This window comes from Limulus polyphemus, unplaced genomic scaffold (genome assembly GCF_000517525.1).
Source record: "Limulus polyphemus unplaced genomic scaffold, Limulus_polyphemus-2.1.2 Scaffold865, whole genome shotgun sequence".
In the NCBI taxonomy this organism is placed as follows: domain Eukaryota; kingdom Metazoa; phylum Arthropoda; class Merostomata; order Xiphosura; family Limulidae; genus Limulus; species Limulus polyphemus.
Genome location: NW_013666475.1, coordinates 275,787 through 298,692, shown reverse-complemented (window position 1 = coordinate 298,692; position 22,906 = coordinate 275,787). Strand labels below are relative to the sequence as shown.

General features: G+C 32.2%; 1 protein-coding gene across 1 annotated transcript in view; it reads left to right on the top strand.

Annotated features, from left to right (window-relative positions):
- The window catches only part of LOC106460930 (xaa-Pro aminopeptidase 1-like), a 60,781-nt gene that overhangs the window by 10,006 nt on the left and 27,869 nt on the right, over window positions 1-22,906 (top strand). Inside the window, exons 5-12 of the mRNA XM_013920686.2 lie at window positions 556-607; window positions 7,109-7,252; window positions 7,526-7,621; window positions 8,450-8,531; window positions 10,033-10,186; window positions 19,023-19,067; window positions 19,602-19,688; window positions 22,175-22,284. Of these exons, the coding sequence (XP_013776140.1) occupies window positions 556-607; window positions 7,109-7,252; window positions 7,526-7,621; window positions 8,450-8,531; window positions 10,033-10,186; window positions 19,023-19,067; window positions 19,602-19,688; window positions 22,175-22,284 (770 nt within the window). The remainder of the gene's footprint in view (window positions 1-555; window positions 608-7,108; window positions 7,253-7,525; window positions 7,622-8,449; window positions 8,532-10,032; window positions 10,187-19,022; window positions 19,068-19,601; window positions 19,689-22,174; window positions 22,285-22,906) is intronic.

The window sequence follows — 22,906 nt, the reverse complement described above, 5'->3', positions numbered from 1 at the left end:
TGAGTTGGTGGTAGGTGTTGATGACTAGCTGCCTTCCCTCTAGTCTTTCACTGCTAAATTAGGGATGGCTAGTGCAGATAGTCCTCATGTAGCTTATTGCAGAATTCAAACAATTATGAAGTTTCTTAAAAACAAATATTTGACTGGTTAGACTTGAGTGAAGAATGAAATATCAAATGTGCGTTAACTTGGTAAGTTTGAAAGGGAAGCAATTTATCAGTGTTAAAGATTTTATGAACCATTTGTGACCCCATTATCAAAAACAATTTTCATTATAAAATGAACAATTTGAACATCTCGTCATAGTCTTGTATAGTTAAATAACAGAATTCTTAGCTGAAATGTGGCACTTTTAAAAAAAATTCGAAATAATATTTTAATAGCAATATTTGAATATTTTTTGTTTATCATACTCTTATTTTTTATAGGTAGCATCACATGTGACTTGTGAAAACTTAATGCTAATTAAAAGTGCTTATTTCTTCTTTTTTTATGCATGTCTGGCTGAATAGTTATGTACATTAATTCTAATAATTTAACTGAAACTTTTATTAGGTTTTACCTCTAGGGAGCAGAGTTGGTGTGGACCCTTTCATGGTGTCTTATGGTAAGGATGACAGTAGATAAGTTTAATTCTTTGAAAAAGCTAATCATAGTTTACGTTTGCACCTTACTGAAGTACATATATATATATATAGTTCTATAACTTCTGAGAATTGTCATCAAAGATATCTATATACTTAGAGACTTCCTGTATTTCAGAAGTAGAGTAATAAAGAAAAATAAAATTACATATAGCTTCATTTGAGTTTACTGATTATAAGTATTTTTTACAAGTAAGGAACAATATGTTTTAAACAGGTATGAAATTTTGATCCCTGGTGTGATCATTCTCAAGTACACAGGTTTAAACAGTAAAGAACATTTTCATATTTAAATCAACATTCAACAATATTACAAAGTATTTAAGTTTGAGAATCAATAGTAGTTACTTATGCATGTGCATATCAATTTGTGTGAATTGACAGATTATTTATTTAAAGCTTAAACAAAATAATTAGATGAATTTAAGTAGGTGTTGTGTTAAAGATTGGATAAGATTAGGAATACCTAGTGAAATGGTAAACATATTTATGTGACTGTGGGATTGTTTGATTTTATTGATAAGGCTTTTCTGATTTTTCTTCAGTTAATGTCAGATTCATGTTTTAGAGTGGTGACATTCTGCTCAGAAAAAACTGGTTGTTATTGTTTATGTATGTTTGTGAATATGGGAAGGGTATTTTTAGTGTTCTTTCAACTTAGTGTTCAAACTACTTCCTGTTTGAATTATGTAAAAGGCTGGGCAATTGCTACATTATATTCTATAAATAACATATAATGGTTGGGACAATATGGGACCTATTGGTCCATCTCAGCTGTTCCATCCTATAAACTAAATTTAAATAATTAAAAAAAAAAAATCTTAAAGCCAGCTCTTATGATTCATATATTTATCAAGCTTTTTCTTAAACTCATTTAAATTTAATGCCTTTACAACAAAGGCCAACCACTCTGTTAGAAAAATGAAACTGTCCTTGCCAAAATTTATATTTGTTTCCCCTAGTCCTACTGTTCTCACTGTTCAACTTGAAAAAAAATTATGTATCAACACTATCAATTCCCTTTACGATCTTAAACACCTCAATTAGATCCCCCCCCCACCTCTTGTTTTTTCAAGAGAAAACAATTTGAGAAATTTCAGCCTATCCTCAGATGACAACCCCTCCATCGCAGGTACCATTTTAGTAACCCTTCTTTGAACCCTTTCCAACAACTCAATGTCTTTCCTAAGGTAAGGAGCCCAAGACTGAACACAATATTCAAAATGTGTCCTAACCAGTGACCTGTAAAATGAAACTATAACCTTGTTAGACTTGCATTCAGTATTTCTGTAGATAAATGTTGCCTGACAGGATGAGTTCATTATAAAATTTTCTTAACATGTGTTTAATTTTCATTCCAGGAGTCAAAATGATTCTAGTTGCTGTGTTATGGTTATATTTATGTTCTAGTCATTTCCAGATTTCTGTTAGAGATATGTTAATGTTTTCTATTTATGGGATAGTGCCAATGATAAGATATCCTTCATTTTGTTGAGTGCTTTTTGATTTTGTTTGTTAAGTATGTCTTGTCTGTGTGTTTTAAATTTCTTAATTTGTGTAACATCATTGATGTTTTCTGTGGTGCATATAGTGTATGATAAATTTACGAGTTTATTTTTAAGAGTGCCTAGTTTCTGCTGGATTACATGATTAGAAAACTAGTTTATGTAATATTCAGTATATATTTCTTTTATGAACTTTAATGGTGAAGACTTGAGGGAAGTTTGTAATATTAACATTTAAAAAATCTATTGTGTAGTTGTTTTCATTATCAACAAAATTGTATGTTGTTTATGTGTTTGTTCATCATGACACCTAAAACCACAAAAAAAATGTCATCTACATATATATAAGCCAAAATGAAGGCTCATAAAAGGAAGTGGCTGTGATATGTTCCACGTGATAAAAAAAAAGTGTTACTAAGGTATTTGATAATGGATTTCCCATGTCAAGTCCATGTAAGTGAAGGAAGTACAAACCTCTGTATTGGAAGCAAATAATAAATGTGACTAGTTGTAATAGTTCAATTAGGTATTCCTGCTTTTTATTAGTCCTCCTTTTTTTTTGGTCTTGTGAAACAATTCAGTTCGGTGAACCTTAAATCACAGCCCTAAACAAAAGTCTTAACTAAACAGTCACTCCTATCACCATCGTAGTGTTAGATTTAAAAACCAATTTTGAATATCTCTGAAAGAATCCCCATCTATTTCATTGCAGAGCAATGAAGAGTTTTCAGTAATCTTCAACAAGATCAACTCTGCAATTTTGCAACTAAACCCAAAACAGGTCCTTTAAAAACGTTCTAGATGAAATTAATGAAAACCTTTGAAAAAAAAGAAAGAATAAAGCATAAAGAAAAGGCCAAAAAAATTTTAGAAACAGTGAATACATTATCATCCAAAGGGCCAATAAAGGAAACTCGTGATTCTAACAACCAAACAGTATGATTCCTTCATGGTAAATATATTGAATGATATGTTTAAACTTACTCAGTCAAACACTGATGTCAACCCAACATACAATACAAAATTAGGTAAACTATTCCATAATATTATTAAAGAAAAAATTCTCATGTTTAAACTTTACAGTTTTTTGCATACAAACCAACCAAGAACACTAAAAGTCTATGATCTACCAAAAGTCCATAAAACCCATTAACCTTACACCCAGTTATGTTTTCTTACATATCTTTAATCCACACCCTTGGTAAATACTTCAACTGGATTTTGGAACCTTATGTTTCCAAAATAAACACTCAATTAAAAAAACACTTCACACTTCTAATGCTTAGAGATGGCTTGAATGGGTAATGAAGAAAAACTTTGATATAAGTTTAACATAACAGCAAATCCACAATGTTTCAACAAGGTTTTGTCATCATCAGGTACAAGACCTAGTCGAATCATTGTACATTTGTTCAACTTATATTAAAGTTTTTCTTCATTACCCATTCAAGCCATCTCCAAGCATTATTGGTCTCAAAGTGGGTTCCTCATCATCAAACTTCACACTTCCTATGACGGTTACATAGCTTAGACAATAACATTTCTCCGTGTAGCTTTGACATCTTTTAGTCTGTTCTCTCAAACCCTTGACCTGAGGTAATAGAACTTAGTGGAAAAATTGTACCAAATGATCCAAAGAGGAGAATTGACAAAATGGGAGCACCTAACTGAACTGTTACAACTAACCTTATTGATAAAATCAATTAACAAATATCCAGGCACAACTCTGTATGTGTATGATTGTTATTTCCCCAGACATACCTAATATTATCCAAACCTCTCATACAACAACTTTTACATATCGTGAACCACAATAGTAATTCGTAATGGGGATCCAATCAGAATATGCTCAAAACTCAAAAAGAAAATTTGGCCAGAAAACTTTAAAAACAACTTATTCTTGAAACAACACTCAAAACCTTCCTTTTCGATAGCTAAGACCACCCAAACACTTAATAATAAACAAAATAAGTGATTTCATGATTTTAGACAAAATCAGAATTTGTCTATTTATTCAAGTTATTATTAATAGTATTATTTCACAAGCCTACAACAAAATTGGCTGGATATTTTACACCAAAACCTTGACAGATATGCTAAATGAAGCATCGTAAATGTCCATGACCTACTTAAAAGTTGATTATTTTTCATTGAAAGTTGATTTACATGATTACAAATACATAATAGATGCAATGTTGTTCAGAGCAGCTGCTTTTGTACTTTATGCGTGTTGTTAAACACACGTTTACATGAAACCTCAGGCACAAAGCCACCTGGCTCAGTAAATAATTACTTAAAAAGACACGAAGCTTTATTTAAAGTGATGTTTCAGATGTATTTATTTTATTTAAAAAAGTTGCTTTTCTATTGGTAAAATTTTATAGGTGCTTAGTGTGGGTTGTGTCTTACTCCAGGCATATACTTGCCCATTGCTGTGCATTAAAATAGCCTACATACAAGATAATTAAATTTGAGAATTTAAAATCTACAAATGGTGATCACAAAACCAATAAGCAAACAAGGCTGGAGATCTACTGTTGACAGTTTGCTCAATCTCTGTTATGATTCCATTATAAAATTATTGCAAGTAATATCTACTTTAGTGTGGGATTGCACAGGAATTTTACAAAAAACTTAGAGAGTAGTTTTAAACTTAACTTCACCTCCTTAATTTTTTCATTCTGTGAAATTTTCTAAGTCCTTCACTTTAAAAAAAATCTGGTGTTTTCCTAGTGTGCACATTAGTTGGAAACTACAACTTATGCATTTTCTAATTGGAAACTGCCACGTGAAAGGTTCTCGATTTTGCTGTTGCATATCGTTACTCAAGCTTGATGTCTCTACATGGATTTCTGCAACTATATTTCAGCATGTTTTTAACAGTGGACGAACACCATAGTAGATTTCCCTACCCAGACAACAGTGGTGATTCTTTTTACTGTTTCTTATAGTAAGCTGAAATTGTAGGTGCATATAGCACTATTTCATATAGCTATTGCTGTTTATAAATAGTGTTAAAATAGAGGTTGTAAATGGTGTCGATAATTGGTGACGTACACTAAGTGTGTTGCTGTTGTCTATCTTGCATGTATTATTTGTGATGCATTCTTCTAGCAAACACTTGTGCACAGCAGGCTGTCGAAGAGCATACATATGTGTCACGTAGACCTAACAATGTAAGTATGTTACTGCATCTATTTACATTGCACATTAATCTATGTTGTATTATCTTAGAAGAAACATTATTTCATTCTGATGAGATTGCTTTGTTGCTGCTTGTCTTTTGTTACATTACACTATGTCATTGATGGAAGCCATTCATTAAATCTGTGATGATACAGTCTTTGTCTTCAAGATGGTCTTTTGAGAACAACTTTACATTTTGGTTGTTGTGGTTGCGTAACAGTACATGTGTTTATTCTTTATTGTACATTTGTTATTTATTTTGAATAAGCTCAGCATGGTTGTTGAGTGGAAAAAAAGCCAATGTAGATGAAAACTGTTGAAAAACATGTAACATTCAACTGCCCGCATATACGTGTACGTAGCTTGAAATTTATTCTCCATAAGTGGACATAAAAAACTTATGAAACAAGATTAATAACAATTGTTAATTTAAAAAGGGGGAATGAGGATTGTCAGAAAAATACAGAAATCAGTTGAATCAAAATGCAAAGACTATATTTTCAAGCCTACAACTAGGGTCTCTAAAAATTAAATTAATAAGTACTGTAGACATTGAATCAAAAATAGGGATTTGTAGCTTAAGAAAATAATGTAGACACTATTTCCAGCCTCATTTGTTTACTTTTTTAGAGTCCCTAGTTGTAGGCTTGAAAATATCATCACTGCATTTTGATTCAACTTGTTTCTGTACTTTTTTGACAATCACTATTCTCTCTTTTTTGAATTAATACTTTTTTTACTAATCTGTTTCAAATTAATCGAATTTTTTTCTTTTGTTCAGCTATAATTAAATAATCTGCCAATTCACATGTATTGATGTGCACATGCATAAGTAATTGCTATTGATTCTCTAACTTAAACACATTGTTATATTGTTGATTTATATACAAAAACCTTCTTTATCATTAAAACCTGTGAAGTTGAAAATAGATGCACCAGTGACTGAAATATTGAACTTGTTTAAAGATTTATTTTTCTTACTGTAAAAGCTGTAACTTGTAAAAATAGAATTGCAGAGTTTTCCAAAACTCCCCAGTGGCACAGTGATATATATTTGAGGACTCATTACACTAGAACCCCAGATGGAGACTCAGTAGCTTTGTGTGAGATACAAAAAAAAAGTTTTTCAAGAATTTAATGTTATTAACTTGTTCAATACAAAGTGAAACTGAAATGTTAAATGCCAATCATAGCTCAGTTTTTCACACTGACAGAGTTAAATTTCAAATGTCCAAGTCATCTTAAAATATACCATTCCTACTAACTTCATCTTTAGGATTAATGGAAATTTTTTTAATGATTTTGAACACTGAGATAATAACCTGTCTTTGCAAACAAAAACTTTAAAATTTGACGAACAATAAAAGAAGTTTGATTAGTGAAACACGTCAACTTGTTACAAAATGGTAAAATCTTGTTCATTACAGGTTTTAATTGTGATAATTAAGTTTATTTTTATGGCTGAGTTAAAACCTTAATCTAAGTATTTGATTTGCTTAAAAATGATGTGTTTACATTGGTTCCTTTCTTTTAATTTTTTATCAGATGTTATTATCAGATGGAATGTCAGTGTAAACAGCTATCATTTTGTGATCATGTACTGATTTATAAGTGCTATAAACCTGAGAATTATGATCATAATTGGTTCATTTTTCTAGTTCACTAATTATTATAAAATCTTCTGATAATTACTTCATTTGGTTAAGACTTTAAAAGATATGTTAGTTTGTTGCTTTTAATTCTGTAAAAAATGCTCGTGTCTTGTTCTCTCAGATATGTGGAAACCTTTAGAAAAGAAACTGGCTACAGCAGGACATAGCCTTGTGCCTGTGAGTCAGAATCTAGTGGATGTGGTGTGGGAAGATCGTCCAGCTCCTCTTTGTAATCAAGTGGAACCTTTACCGTCATCATATACAGGTGCTTAGAAAAGTGGAAATTTCCAGTTTGGAAATGTTATCATTCTAAGAGTATAATAATGTTTCTAAAGTTCACTCTCTTAATCCCAAGGAAAATAATGTTTTTCAATTTTCTTTAAACCTAATGAAAAATGTATTAATTTATAAACCTCTTCTGTTTAAAATTAAATCACTTTTCTTATATAAAACATTTTAGAATTGATATAGTTTTATTGTTATGATATTATTTATCCAAAAACAATGCATGTAATGAAAAAAAAATCTTGTCAACAAGGAAAACACTGGAAGGAAAAAATTATGGAAATAAGAGAAGAAATGACAAAAGAAATGGCAGAATCTTTGTTAGTTACAGCATTGGATGAAGTTGCTTGTAAGTATTGATCTTCTGTGTAGACTTGATGAGATATCTAAAAACTATTTTTTCAAAACTCATATAAAACAGTCTCAAGTTTGCCTTTTCATTCAGTTATATTGGACATTTAATTATATTTAAGTGGAAGCTAACTTTGTTTAATAGGTAATTGAGAAATCCCTTCATAACGGAACTGTCATAACAGTCAGTCGCTTGTTGCTTTAACTTTTAGTCTGTTGAGTTAAAATGTGGATATAGTAGGATATCACAAAGATATATAAAATTGAATTAAATAAAATATCGTGTATGATATATGTATATTTACAAACAAAACATTTGAAGGTCTTTGAAAAGTCTTGCCTTTTTTATAAGAGCAGAAGTGAAAACAATCAGATCTATTTGTGATTTTGTGTTTAAAGAACTGTGAGATGTCAAATTTTGCATGTTACTGAAGTATATGATTCAGGAACTAATCCAGAATTTAATAAATGGGTACGAGATCATCTTGTATTGAGAAAGAAACACAAGAAAATATATCAAGTATCAAAACTTTATCTATTATATAAAGTTAGTTAACATTTAAATGTTTTATAAGGCTAATTTTTTGTATTAAATACACAAATTTGTGAAATATAAAGTTCCTGATATATGATGATCATCTGATGAACTATAACTAAAAAAAAACATAAAATTTTAAAATTGGATTTATGAATGATTAGTAATTAGTTCTCAGAAAAATCAGAATAAAACTGACTGGTGTGTTTACATGTAATTAGGGTAATTGATTAATTTTTTCTGCAGGGTAATTCAAATAGAAGTTACTTTAATAATGATTGTGTTTTATAGGGTTATTCAACTTACGGGGATCTGACATTGACTTTAATCCTGTATTCTTTGCTTATGCTGTTGTCACAATTGATTCTGTGTTGTAAGTATTGTTCATGACCATAAGAAGTTTGGGAAGTAGCATGATCAAGCTGGTAATATAATTTAAGTCACCATAATTTTTAACAATTTTAAAACACCTATACTAATTATTAATCCATTTACCACTATCATAACTTATCTTAGAATCAAAAGATACGGTTTGGGAACTAATTTTTAAATATAAATATATATGTGTGTGTGTGAAAGAAAAGACTGAATTTAAATATATATTTTAGTTTAGATGAACATGTTTTTCTGTTAAAGTTCCATGTATACCTTAATGATTTAAGAGTTATATAAATAAATAAATTATGGCTTGAAACAGGTAAATTAACTCTGTTACCTTTTTCCTTGAAACATATATTAAGCTGCACTGTATAACTTGCTTTAAAATTGCTTGATAAAAAAAGCTTTCAGTGCTAAGGTTGCTGTAAGTAATAGAATATTACAATATGGTTAAACCAGCAAATGTCTGAACACAAATTATCACATAAAGTACAATGAACCCGAGCTGTTTGAGATTTTGAAAACCATGAGTTCTGTCATGGCTTCTGATATCAATAGAACAGAGTCTTTCAATGAAATACAAACAGTGCAATGTTATCTCTGAAACTAAGTTAGCTTCTCTTTACTTTGCTATAAATGTCTCAGAAACCAGTGGTGAGTTTCAGCTTATTCCCATTCCTAAGGTTTGTTTAGGGCTCTGTTTTCCTATTTCTATTAGCTGAAACAAAACAAAATGTGCTTTTATTAATTGCTGCTCAACCTTGACCTTACCTTGTAAAAACTTCACTGTCAGTTGTAGCTCTGGCTTGTAGGAAAGGTAACAAAATAAACTAAACACACATTGGAATAATTATGTATCTGATGTGGCACTTTTTTGACCAAATATTAGGCAAAACTTATCAAACTATATTAACAGATGGTCATGACTCATAATCTATGCATTTAACTCATCTCACTTATAAATTTGTAATTCAGTTACCTATACCTAGCACCAGCAATAAATAATACATTTTATATTTTGTTAAAAATAATTGGGATAAAACATTCAGTTTCACATTCTCTTGAGTTATGCATGAGGAGTTACTGCAAAGAAATTTTATTTTCTAGTTTATTTTTGTCCTTGACAGTCACTGTATTGTGTCAGATATAGTGAGCGTACAGTTTGTTTTAGTAAAGAATCATACTTTATGTTTAGAAACAGATATTTATACATAACCTTTCTTACTCAATATTTTTGTTATTATGTAAAGAAACTTTTATTTGGTTTTGAAACCTTACATTTCTCTTTAAGAAAGAGATAAAGTAGTTATAATTCTTATTATAAATTTTGTTCATATCCTTTTATTTATGTTTGTGATTTCTTTTAAAAAAAACTACTGCAGTTTTAATATAAGTATGTAAGGTTCTCTTTTATGGGCAGTGAGAAATTGTGTATTTTCTAAAATCCTATGAAAAATATTATTTATTAAATATCTTTCTTACACTCTTTTTTTCAGTTTGTTTATTGAAGAAAGCAAGCTTACCCCTTCAGTGCACCGACATTTCCAAAATGATGATAGTTCTGATAGTATAAAAGTTGAAATCAGGCCCTATAAGATGATTAAAGAATTCCTAATGTACTTAGTTAATCAGAAGCCAGGCAAAATATGGGTAAATCTGTTTTCATTATTGTTCATCTGATAGTGTGAATGTTTAAAAATTTACATATTTGTAATACAAATAAACATAATTTATATTGTAAACCTAACAAAGGCCACAAGTGAATGATCAAAATTACACTCATTATGAGAAGAAAGGTTTTACGTCAGAGTATTAGGTTGTATTATATCACTTGTATCATTTGTGTCTGATGATATATATAATAGAATGCTAATGTTTCTAATAATATCTGAATAACAATTTATTACACTCATTATGAGAAGAAAGGGTTTACGTCAGAGTATTAGGTTGTATTATATCACTTGTATCATTTGTGTCTGATGATATATATAATAGAATGCTAATGTTTCTAATAATATCTGAATAACAATTTATTAGATATAAAATTTCCATATCTTATCTTACCTCTTCTCACATAATAGCTTTTCTTGATTAATGCTTCCTTCTATATGCTCAATTTTTTAGCATGACACACTCTTCTGGTGCACCTGTCTTCTCCTGGATTACAGACTCTAACCTCACAATTTGGCACTCAAGTAATTAGATGTATTGCTTGCCAGGCTTTGAGTTTTCACATTTTGTTACTTTTGTACTTCATATTTGAACATACTCTCTGAACTTAAATGTTCAACTTTGAGAATCTAACAGCTGTTCAGTGTGAGTTGAATTACTTTTGTGAACATTTCTTTTATCTCTCTCTCTTTCGACAACAACTTGTTTTACTTTTAGTCTTAGTTTATTTATCCACTCATATTCAGTGATGAACTTGCAATTTATTGTCACGACAACTTCAAAAGCTACCACTACCATAGATCAACCACCTGTTACTGCGACCACTGGTGCGACGTTATCGGTAGAGAAGGTTTTGGCACCATCCACTGGGAAATGGAGTTGTTCATGCAGGCTGGTGGCTCTCATGACCCTCAACCAGTTCTCCCCTACCTTGAGGACACTAGACAAGAGAACGAAAACTTGGGCAACCTTCTCCCTTGTCGTCCTTTTGTTGGGCAGTCTCATTTTGCAGCAGTTGATGCATTTAAACCTTCATCATATTTTCTGGACTTGGTAATACAGGTTTATAAGGTTTTAACACTATCGAGACTGGTAGGGGTCAGAGGGCATGACATCAGGTTTCTAGATTTACATTCAACATTTTATTTAACTATTATTTTATAAAAGTATGTGAATAAGTTTGATATCAAATTGTAGATTATAATTCAAATTTTAGTATTATACATTAGTTAATTTCTTAATTCGAAACTAAATATTTAAAAAAAAAAGCTAAATATCGATTTTTGTGTGTCACGTGGTACATGGCCTTTTGGGTTTGGTCAGATTACATTTTATGACACCCACAATACAACGTTTATAGTTTTGTAAGAATTAGAAACTCAAATGTTCAATATTGGCAAGCTAGAATATAAAATAAGAACCTCCTACCTTTTCTATTTGCTGAGATATGATACTTAGCGAACCCGCCCTATTGGCTCCACCCACCACTTCATCATTTGAGAAGACTTGTTTATTTAAGCCTTCTTTTATGTACCAATAACTTTATAATCAATTGAAAGCTATATATTTATTCTACATAATTCTGTCAGTCTTCCTAAGCTATTTATGAGAGAAATGCTCTTATATCATTGGAAAGTTTGAAGTATTGCTTAAGGCTATTTTGTGAATAGAAATTATATTTTTTTAGACTCAAATACAATTTAGTTAGGAAGCCTGATAAATTACAGTGGGTTCCCTGCTGGTACAGCAATAAGTCTAAGGATTTAGAATGCTAAAAACAGGGGTTCAATTCCCTTTGGTGGACACAGCAGATAGCCTGATGTGGCTTTGCTATCAGAAAAACACTCATAAATTACAGTGGATTTTTGGGGTATTGGTATAGTAATTTATAATTTTTTTTGTATTCCCAAATGCTTATATAAAGTCTACAAAAAATATTATTTTTCCATCTCCACATATGAAATTGGAAGAGGCTTAGCAAGTATGGCTCACAAGTGCAAACAAGGACTTTGTAGCATCGTAAGTAGAAGAGATCATTGTTTTCCAAATATATTTTTTTACTGTTGTATGTTTGAAGAAAAATAACTGACATTTGAAAACATTAATTATATATATATATATATATATACATATGTAATGTATGGTAGCCAATATGTTTCTGTATTTTACAAAGTCAGAAATTGTGTTATTTTTCTACTTGTTTACATTGAGGTAGAATAAAGTGCAATTATACAAAACTAAAGACTTGGCAATTCAGGAAAAGTTTATTTATGTAATTTATGAAAGTCTTAGAAATAATTTTATCACTGATAAACTGATCTTAACACGTGAAAAGGAACATTTTACATAAACACCCGGTTGAACTTGCAGCTTGCGGGTGACTAATTTGTTTCTCAAGTTACAATCAAGAAGGCTAAGCAAAGAATACTAGCCTAACCAAATCGAGCCATACTTATATTACTGGAAACTATACATTTATTGATTACTCTTCCTTGATACATGATACATGCTCCCAAATTTTTTGTTTTTTTTCTCTCTCCTGATATCAGGATCCATGCTGAGCATTTGACCAACCAATTATGTTCAGGAATTAGCATGCTGTGTCCCTCTCACTCTTCTTAAGCCCATACAATGGTCTACCATTGGGCTTTGAATCCTTTTTTGGATTCTCAACAGTTGGATTCCTAAATCCCAGTTTGAAGTTCAGACTCTGATACCTCAATCCTTTTTTCCCAGATATAGTTCTCCCACCTTCATTTAACCTTAACCTTCCTTCTTCACTACTTCCTTTTACCATTTGTTTGAGGCTATCCATTATTCCCTTCCATTCCCCACTGTTGTTCATGTTGGCACATTCATCTTTCTTGGCCCTATCTCTTCACACTTGGCTCCTATGTTGTTGGGAACTCTTGTAATGCCCTTCTGACATGGGTGCAATTGCCCCACATCCCATCGTTTTGCAGCAGTCTGTTTTTGGGGGTATCCTCGAGTCCTTTGAGCATCATGTGGAGTCAGCATATCTCCAATCTTCTCCATGCTCTCCTGCTCCTATACCTGTGACCCTCCCCACCTGTTCCTTCTACTCAGGTTTTGGAAGTAGATCATTGCAGTGTATGCTGCCAACTATTTCGATCCCAATGGTATTGGTGACTATCTGGTTAGTACAAGACCAGTAGGGGCCAGACTGTACAATTTTGTCCATGTGTGGAGAACCTTTATCTCAGATCCTTGGGCTCTATAAGTCTTATCAGAATGACTCTCCTTTCTTTTGCACACACCTCCTTTCTCAATTGCCTTCCATCCTCCTGAGGATCCCATATCCAGCCAGCAACTTTCCAAGACAGTTCAGAACCTTTTTTACAAAGGTGCTATTGAACCTATGGCTTAATCCCTTTAAGGGTTCTATTCCTGGTTGTTTGATGCCCCCCCCCCCCCAAATAGAACTGGTCGCCAATCATCAACCTTTCCCATCTCAATAGTGCCATATTCCCAGCATCACATTGGTTCCTTTGGTTTGCCCATGAAGACCAAGTCTACCAATTCAGAGCCCTTCCTTTCAGGTTGGCCTCGCCTTCTTATGCTTTTTGACGGGTGGTCAATGTTTTTGCCAAATGGTTTCACTCTTGAGGGCTTTGTTTTCTTTCATGAGCAGTTTCTTCTTACCACACTCAGTTTCTTCTCAGAGAAGCTGCACAAGTGCATTGGCTGACCAAGTTAGAGAAGTTCATCCTTACCCTGACACAATATCTTGTTTATCTTGGTCCTTTTCAACACATACCTCAGTCATGCCCAACCTTCTCTCGTTTGACTACAGTCTATGGAGCTGGCAGTTCAAAAAGCACAATCCTTTCCTACTCTACCTGCATGGGAGAGTATATCATTTTTGAGGACTGGGGCATCCTTGAAACCCATTATTCCTCTGGGTTGGGCATACATTGGGGCTGCACCTATCAACCTTCCTCCCTCCCTTTTCAATGATTTTGTCTGGTTGCTGAACAGTAACTCCATCATATCTGGAGTTCCTTTTCTACCTCCCAGACCTGATTTACATCTTTTTGCCAATGCCTCTCTGTCAGTTTACAAACCATATTTGGATTCTCGAGAGATCTCGGGTCAATGGTCAGCAGTTGAGTCCAAGTTTCATATCAGTCTCTTGGAACTTTTGGCATTTCCTTCCCCCTCTGAAGGGCAGTTTGGTCATGATCCATTCTGACAACTTGACCATAGTCTCTTATGTCACCTGTGAAGGAGGCACCTGTTCTGTCTTTTTGTTTTCAAACATTGGATCTTCTGTTCTGGTCTTACAGCCAGCATGTCCACCTGCAGGCTTGCCATATCCCAAGTGCTCTTAATCTTGTTATGGATCTGTTATCTCATCGCAACAGGATTCTTCCCATGAAGTGGTCCTTCAATCCAACGGGCTTCCATTGGCTATGTCCTCAGTTAGATATGACCCAGTTGGATGCATTTGCCACCAATTGGAACAATAAAATCACTCTCTTTTGGTCTCCAGTTCTACATCCTTCAGCATTGGCAGTAGATACCTTCAGCCAGAAATGGAAGGACTGTTATATTTATGCCTGTCCTACCATTTGTCTACTTTCCAGAATCTTATCCATCATTCAAACCACTTTGTGTCGAGTCTTTCTAGTGGTTCTGTTCTGGCCTATTTAGACATGGTTTCAATTGGTCGGGGACCTCCTACCATGGACTGGGTGAACCATTCCCAAATTTTCTGGTTTTGGACCCATTTTTTTAGTTAGGATACTGATGATTGAGGACCCTGTGTCGAATCTTTCCGGTGGCTCTGTTCTGGCCTGCTTAGACATGGTTCCCATTACTACATCTTTACCTCTTCTTCCCTCCCCATCTCTCTTTTGTCGGCCAGGTGGTTAGGGTGCTCGACTCACAGTCAGCAGGTCACAGGTTCGAATCCTTATCACACCAAACATGCTTGCCCTTTCAGCCTTGGGGGCATTATAATGTGACAGTCAATCCCACTATTCATTGGTAAAAGTGTAGCCCAAGTGTTAGCGGTGGGTGGTGATGACTAGCTGCCTTCTCTCTAGTCTAACACCACTAAATTAAGGATGGCTAGTGTAGATAGCCCTCATGTAGCTTTGTGCGAAATCCATAACAAAAAAAAAAACTTTTTGTCTACCTCATGCATCCTGGTTCATCTGTCCATTCCCACACTCTGGCTTGGAAGAAGGACAGATCTTTCTACATGGGTAGCATCCATTATTTCCTGTTCAGTCAAGTCTTTCCTCTTTATCTGTGCATCATTGCAAATGGCATATTTTTTGCCATTGGTCACTCTATCATGGTCTCATTCCTCATTCCTTCTCTACAATTCTAGATGCTGTTTGGTTTTGGATTGGTTCAATCCACCAAAAAAAGGCAGTTCACCCTCTCTGGTTGGGAACCCTTCTTTATATCCACTGCCAACTGGTGTTGGATGAAGCTGGACCAGCCAATATAAATCCGCAGATGTAAGTGGGCTGGGACCTTCCTCCTCCTACTACAGATTTGAGAATACATTTCCAATGCCACATGGTTTTGGACAAGGTTGACTCTCAACACTGCATTCTACCTTCCTACTCTCCTCTGGATTTCAGTTCCCAGAGGGACTAGTGTTGGTCATGTTTGGTATGTTTGGGTTCTTGAAATGGAAGTGCTCCTTCTACTGTTGGCTGGATGATCCATTCCCAGTACGACTGGTTTGGGGCTGGAACTGATCTCGTGATTACAGTCCAATGCTCCCTAACCATTCTACACCAGGAACACATCTGGTTTCAATTGGTCGAGGATCTCCTACCATGGACTGGGTGAACCATTCCCAGATTTTTTGGTTTTGGACCTGTTTTTTTTGGTTCGGATACTGATGATTAAGGACCCTCCTTCGTCCATGGACAAAATGTTCAATTCCCAGTTCCATTTATTGAGACTGGAATTGATCTCCGACTATGATCTGATGTGCCCCGTCCATGTTATACCTGAGGCAAAAAATCCATTTAGTGACACTGTCATTCATCAAGGGTGAAGTGTGTACATGATTCAGATGTGGTATGGTCTCACATGAGTGTTTCTCCTCTTGACAGAGATGTCACACTCCATGAGTTCATTGTAGATGCATCCCTAAGAAGGTTCATCTAGGTAATTTTGCTCTGGTCCTTCCACCAGATCAATGTGGGATTCTAGCTATCGAGTGAGAAGAGGTAAGATATCATATTGGAAGTTATAATTTTCCTACACAGAAAATGTATTTCCGATAGATACTTACCTACACTCACACTTCCCACCCTTCATCCCCACTTCCATTGTTTTTTTTATTCAGTGTGCCTAATCTCGGAGTAATGGTAAACTCTGTATTCTAGGGGAAGACGGCTGCACCAGGAGAGTGTGCCTCGCTCCTATTGAAGGAGGGTTGTCACATGCTTTTTGTATGGTACAGCATATCTGTATGATGTTAAACACATGGGGATAGGTGGGAGTATCAAAGCTAACTAGTGGCGAGTGACAAAATTGTCCATATAGATGGCAGTATTAATTGAGAAAAGCTATTATCTGACAGGAGGTAAGTATATATCGGAAATACATTTTCTGTGTAGGAAAATTATAACTGTATCAAGTATTAACAGTTTTGGGTGTTTGACTGACATTGAGTTTTTAGTAAAAATCAGGCATAATGTAAAATGCTTAAAAGTTCAAAGGCAGACTATTATTGCCATCTTTATCGTCATTTATTTTCCAACTAGAAGAAGGACTGAAAAATTAAAAAAAAAGCATTGTCTTTAATGTACATCTAATTTTGTTTTCTTGTGACATGTGGACTACAAAAATTGTACCTTTTCATGCTTGTAGTTACTTTTCAGTTGGCAATTTATCTTGTTTAATACTTTTGCATAATTTTACTTTTATTTTATTAATGGTATTTTAATTGTAGAATAGCCAAAATATGACATCTAAATCTGCCAACAAAACCCAGTTAGACAAACATATATTTATCTATTTATTGTTGGTATAATAATATATCTTTAAAATGTCATTAATTTTTTGGTATCATACTTGTGACAAATGAAGAAAAATTGAAAAATCCAGCTTATTGTATTAGATAGATTACTGAAATTTCTGTTGATTATTTTTTTGACATTATGTGGCTTTTTAAATGAATAGGTTTTGCATGATATAATTAAACAGTTAAATAGCCACTATGCCAACTGAGCAGGAAAACTGCACTAACTTGCCTGTCAGTTGGCATAGATGGTAGGTTGTATCCTGACAACCAAAGAATTTTGTAGAGGCTATATTCTGTACTGTTCACTGTAATTGAGATATTTGAATCTCTCTGCATGGACATCCTTTACTGGGCATGTCACGAGGTTTTTAGTGACGTATTAAAAATTTAAATCAACTACTTCTTGTTTATGTTGTACCAATTAGTATAACATAAAATCATAGTTAATAATCCATGTTTTAATGATATATAAGTTTGAAGTTTTTAATTTTATAAGGCAATATTAAAAGAAATTATGAATTACCCCTAGTGTGAGAAATATGACTTTTTTTTTTCTAGGCATCCCCTCTTCTCTAATTTATTCATCACCCCTCCAATAAGTACGCAATTTAATGTAAATTACTCACTATAAAATCTTCATCACTCATACAAACCATAATTTTTACAGCCCTCAATCTTGTCTGGTTACAAAGTCATCAAATAGAAAATCAGACCCCTCCTGTCACATCCTCTATTCCAGGATTTGTTAATAGTTCTCTTTTATGTTTAATAATATATTATATATAACCAATAGAAAGTCCAGGTTTTTACCTACTAAATGATGCATTATATTACAATGTTTTCTGAACAGAGAATTGTCAGTTTATCTTTTAGTACAAGCTTTGTTCTAATGGAAAATGTATTAACTAGCTTGGATGAATTTAACAGCTCTTGTTGCGTAGTTAGAAAGCCAGAAAAATTGCTATAGTAATGGGACATTGTGTACTTTTTGCATGTTATTATTCTGTATTTTGGTTTTGGTGCATTATTTAATTAAATAAACATTACTTAGTGCATTACTACTACTAGTATGAAAAAATAAGGTTAAGTGTCATCTACAGTTGACAGCAAAAAATATGAGACGGGTAAGTACTTTATTTTTGTTTTTCATGTATATTCTTTATTTATTATTATTATAAAAGTAACTAAAATATAAAAATGTTTAATGAGGCACTTGTGCAAGGAGCTCAATATATTCATGGACAAATCTTTTTTTTAGTTTATTAAAAATACTTCGCTAAAACATCTGATTTTTTTGTTGTGAAATACTTATAATTATTATTGAAATTCTGCCAAATTTTGTGAAGATATACACGCTATATTAAAAGTTAGTAGTATCAAAACTATAATGATTTTAAATGAGTACAAAGTAGTAATGTGGTTGATCAATTCGACTGAGCCCATTTCCAGAGAGTTAAAACATTCCAACAAGCTTTATCAGCTAGATCTTTAGTGGTAGCAAAACAAGAAAAAACTGTTTTCAAAGTGAGCAAAAACAAAGTTCTTGTTGTTTGAGTAAATTTTGTCACTTTGAGATGCCTGCCCTCCCCAATGGCTCGGTGGTAAGTGTGGGCTTATAATGGTAAAACTTTCATCATTGGGCATAGCACAGATAGACCATTGAATTTTTCTTGAGCTTAACAACAAACAAACAAACTTTTTATAATATCTTCAGTAGAGATATGTTTATGTTGAAAAGCAACCCTCCACTATCTAAATAATAACTGTTCATTTTTCTTTCCTTTGATTACCTCTTAGATCAGCAGCAAATCAAGCTATGCCTTAGTGAGTCTTGTGCCTAAGGTAAGTTAATTGTAATTATTTAATGAGTATTGTTCAACATGTAGATTGTTACAGAATACCAATTTAAGCATTTTTGTAAGAGATAAAAAACAAAAATATTGCTGATTTTATGTAAATAAATTTATAGAGTTTTACTTTTCTAGAAATTTCATAATAATTATTGGTGAATTTCTTTTCACAATAATCAAGGTGCTATTTCCCCAAGAAATCTATCTGTGAGTTGTATATTTAATTCACAATTTCATGTTTAGTTTAAATTTGGATTTTGAAAAAAAAACAATCTGTCCACCAAATATTGTTTCAGTTAAAAGTAATTTATATTTTGGTGGTCTTTTCTTTATGTTTGTAAGAAATAATTTTTTAAAGTTGTAATGTTATTACAAGTATTCATTCTCTTTATTATTATATAACATAATGTGTCACCAGTTGTATGGATGTTGGCTATAAAGTAGATTCATAAACAGCAGTCAACATTACTTGTTTATAAAATATCCTATGACTTGTATGTATAGTTTTAACTTTAATTGAACACAGAGTCGCTGGATAAAAGCACCAAATCCTGTTCTATTAAAGAAGGCAGTGAAGAATGATGTGGAGATTGAATGTGTGAGACAAGCACATGTAAGATTCTGGATGCAGTCCCATTTTATACTTTTGTTAACTCTTCTCCCCAAGTACTTTGTTGTATTCAGCATTACCCAGTTATGTCTTCAATTTGAAAATGACATGATATTGCATGATGCTATGAATTAATGACTATTTAATATTGTTTTTGATTTAGAATTTAAGTTTTGTTATAAATATACATATTAGCTTCCATGGATAATTGTGTAGTTAATCATGCTGTGTCTACTTTCCCTGCATAACTCTTTTGTAACAGGTGCCCCTTTAAATGCTTTTATATAGAAGTAACTATGTTACATTCAAAATGTAATTAAACATCTTTACTATCAATGTATGAAGTTAACATTATAAGGTATGTTACAATTCAAAGTTTAATGTTGCTTCAGTTTTACATCCTTTATTTCAAAAGAAACCTCTTAAAAACTACTTAAAACTTCAGATGTATTTTCACCTGACTAGCAAGCTATGAAAATTCTCTACTTTGACACTCTGTATCTCCAATAATACAATGGCAGTTGTGTAGATATGTGTCTAGACTATAAGATGCTTACTTAACCTTTTGACTTGTACATTTCAATGTTTTCTGAACTGAAACAAGTAATAAATTGTTTCAACCCCTGACAGGTGTTACACCCACCTTGTAACTTGAGAGAGAAATTCTTCTAAAGGGCTTGAGAAAGTAATGTAAAACATCTGTAATGTATACTTTGGCCATCTGAAGAAAGTGTCTGCATTCTAAACACACAGTTTCTTCTCTACCAGCTGTTAAAGCTGAAAAATTGCAGCTGCGAGTGGATCACATGACATGAAAAACTGCAGTTTTAATTGCAGTTTTAGATGTTTCTTTTTGAAATAAAGGAATAAAACTTTGAATTATAACATACTTCATAACAATAATTTCATTGAAATACATTGATAGTATAGTGGTTTAATTAAATTTTGAATGTAATACAGTACCAATAAAGAAAGGAATTTAAAAATGGTGCCAAGTCTTATAGGGTTAATATGTGCCTTTCTCTGTCTTAAAAATGAGTAATAAAAATAAATATTCATATCAAATGTAGAGTTGGGTGATGTAATAGATTATCTATGAGCAGCAGTTACATTGATAAGTGTCTCATAAACTAATTGATTAATCAATGAATGTCATGAAAATAATCAAAATTAGTGTTTCCATTTTTTGCTGTTTTCAATTATTCCAACTATCAATTAATCAAAGTTATGATTAAATTGACTACCATGAAAATATTCAAGTAATTGAAATGTTGACATTATGTCTTTTCATTAACCAAAAAAAACTACATAATGAGGGGGGGCAATTCCCACTAATTTGAGTGTCTCGGGTTTGATTCCCACTGCCAATAAACTTGCTTGTCTAATGTTTATTATAGCAAAACTACTAAGTAACTGTTGTTGTTACTAATTTTGAACATCCATGGTAAAATGTTTGTGCCTTGACTTCATTCAGACATTTTAACAATGTGTCTTGGCTTTAAAGATTTGTTTTCCTTTCATCAAAGTTACTTAGTATTGCTTAGAACACCTGCAGACTTGTAGACTTGGTGCAGAATCGATTTTTTATTGTCTGGACATTAGAATACTCATGAGAAAGATGTTATTCGTATTGTTGATAACCAAAATAACTGTAACTACAAGTGCCATGATTGTATAAAAGGTAACATTAAAAACAATTAAATATAAGTATCCTGTTTCCGAATACTTAAAGATAAATTTAGGTATACACTTTGTAATTTTTTTTAAAATACAATTATAATTTGTTTTTAACTGTTTTTAATTCCATATTGTTCATTATTAGAAATAAAGATATTCGCTTTGAAATCATTGGTTTATAGCCTAATAATTATAACTCGTAATGATGTTGTAGGCTTTCTGATTGATTTTATTACTAATGTTACTAGTAGTGAATAGTTATAAGCATAGTAAACAGTGAGAGTAATATAAGTTTATTTATTTTTAGGTCTAGTTTCTATTTTGGAATAAAAAGATATACTTTGGATAAAAAAATTGCTTGTATTAGAAGTCCTAGTAAGGAAAGCATTGTACAGTAGTATTTTTAAGGTTAAGAGTTCATAGAAGTACTGAATATAGTATTAAGATGTTTTTTATGAAGTTATTTTATGTAGCTATTGTTGTTGTGCAAAATATTTGAAACAAAGTATTATCTGTATAAGTTGACTTATATATTTTGTGCATATTTGTACTTATTTTGGTCCGAAGTAGTTACAAAGAAAAAGGATAAATGCAGTAAATTTTAAAATATAATACTAGATTTAATAAATCTATTTAAGGTGACTTTTAGTGACAACTTGAAATATTTCAGTACAAAAGACATGACTTTAAAGAAACAATTTTTTGGTAAAAAATATTTAATAAGATATATTGATATGCTTAAAATAGTTAGTAAAAACCTTTTGGAATAGAAAAAATTGACTGAAATGTAAATTTCTGTCTTATTTACACAGATAAAAGATGCAATAGCTATTTGTGAATTTTTGGCATGGTTAGAAGAAGAAATACCTAGTGGACAAGTGACAGAAATTTCAGCTGCTCAAAAACTTGAGAAATTCAGAAGGTCAGTCATGCTTTATTGAGAAGATTATTTTTTGAATTTTAATGTCTTACAAAATTATGGAATTTAACTGAATTGAAACCTTTCACATTATTTATATTGAATTGTTTTATACTCATTATTTGTAATAATTGACTGAAAATCATTTTTGCACTTGTTATTTTTTAACTTACAGGAATGTTGCTTCTTGCTGGAGAAACTTCAACAGATTGTCAATTAAACATTGAGCTATTGCTAATGACTTGAACTTATAGTTTTAATTATTGTTAATAGTTTCTAATCAATACAACTTTTCAAAAAATATCTTTTTTGTAGAGTAACCTAAATCAAAAGATCTAAAAACTTTCAGGAACCTGATATGGAGAAAAAATTAATTTGCACATCTTCCCTTCTAGCAATAATCACTAGTAATATGGAAAATACAATTTAGTGTTAACTTCCCTTTTTAGTTTTCTTTTAAAGCAATTTTCCTCTAACTTGGTCAGTATCAGCTCATTGCATCTTGACTTCCTTTAACCCTTTCCAGACGGGTCATGGGTGAAAGACCATGTCATCAAAATGTTATTGAACTACTATTTCATGAATTTATGTCAATAAGTTTGGTATCAAACTGTAGATTATAATT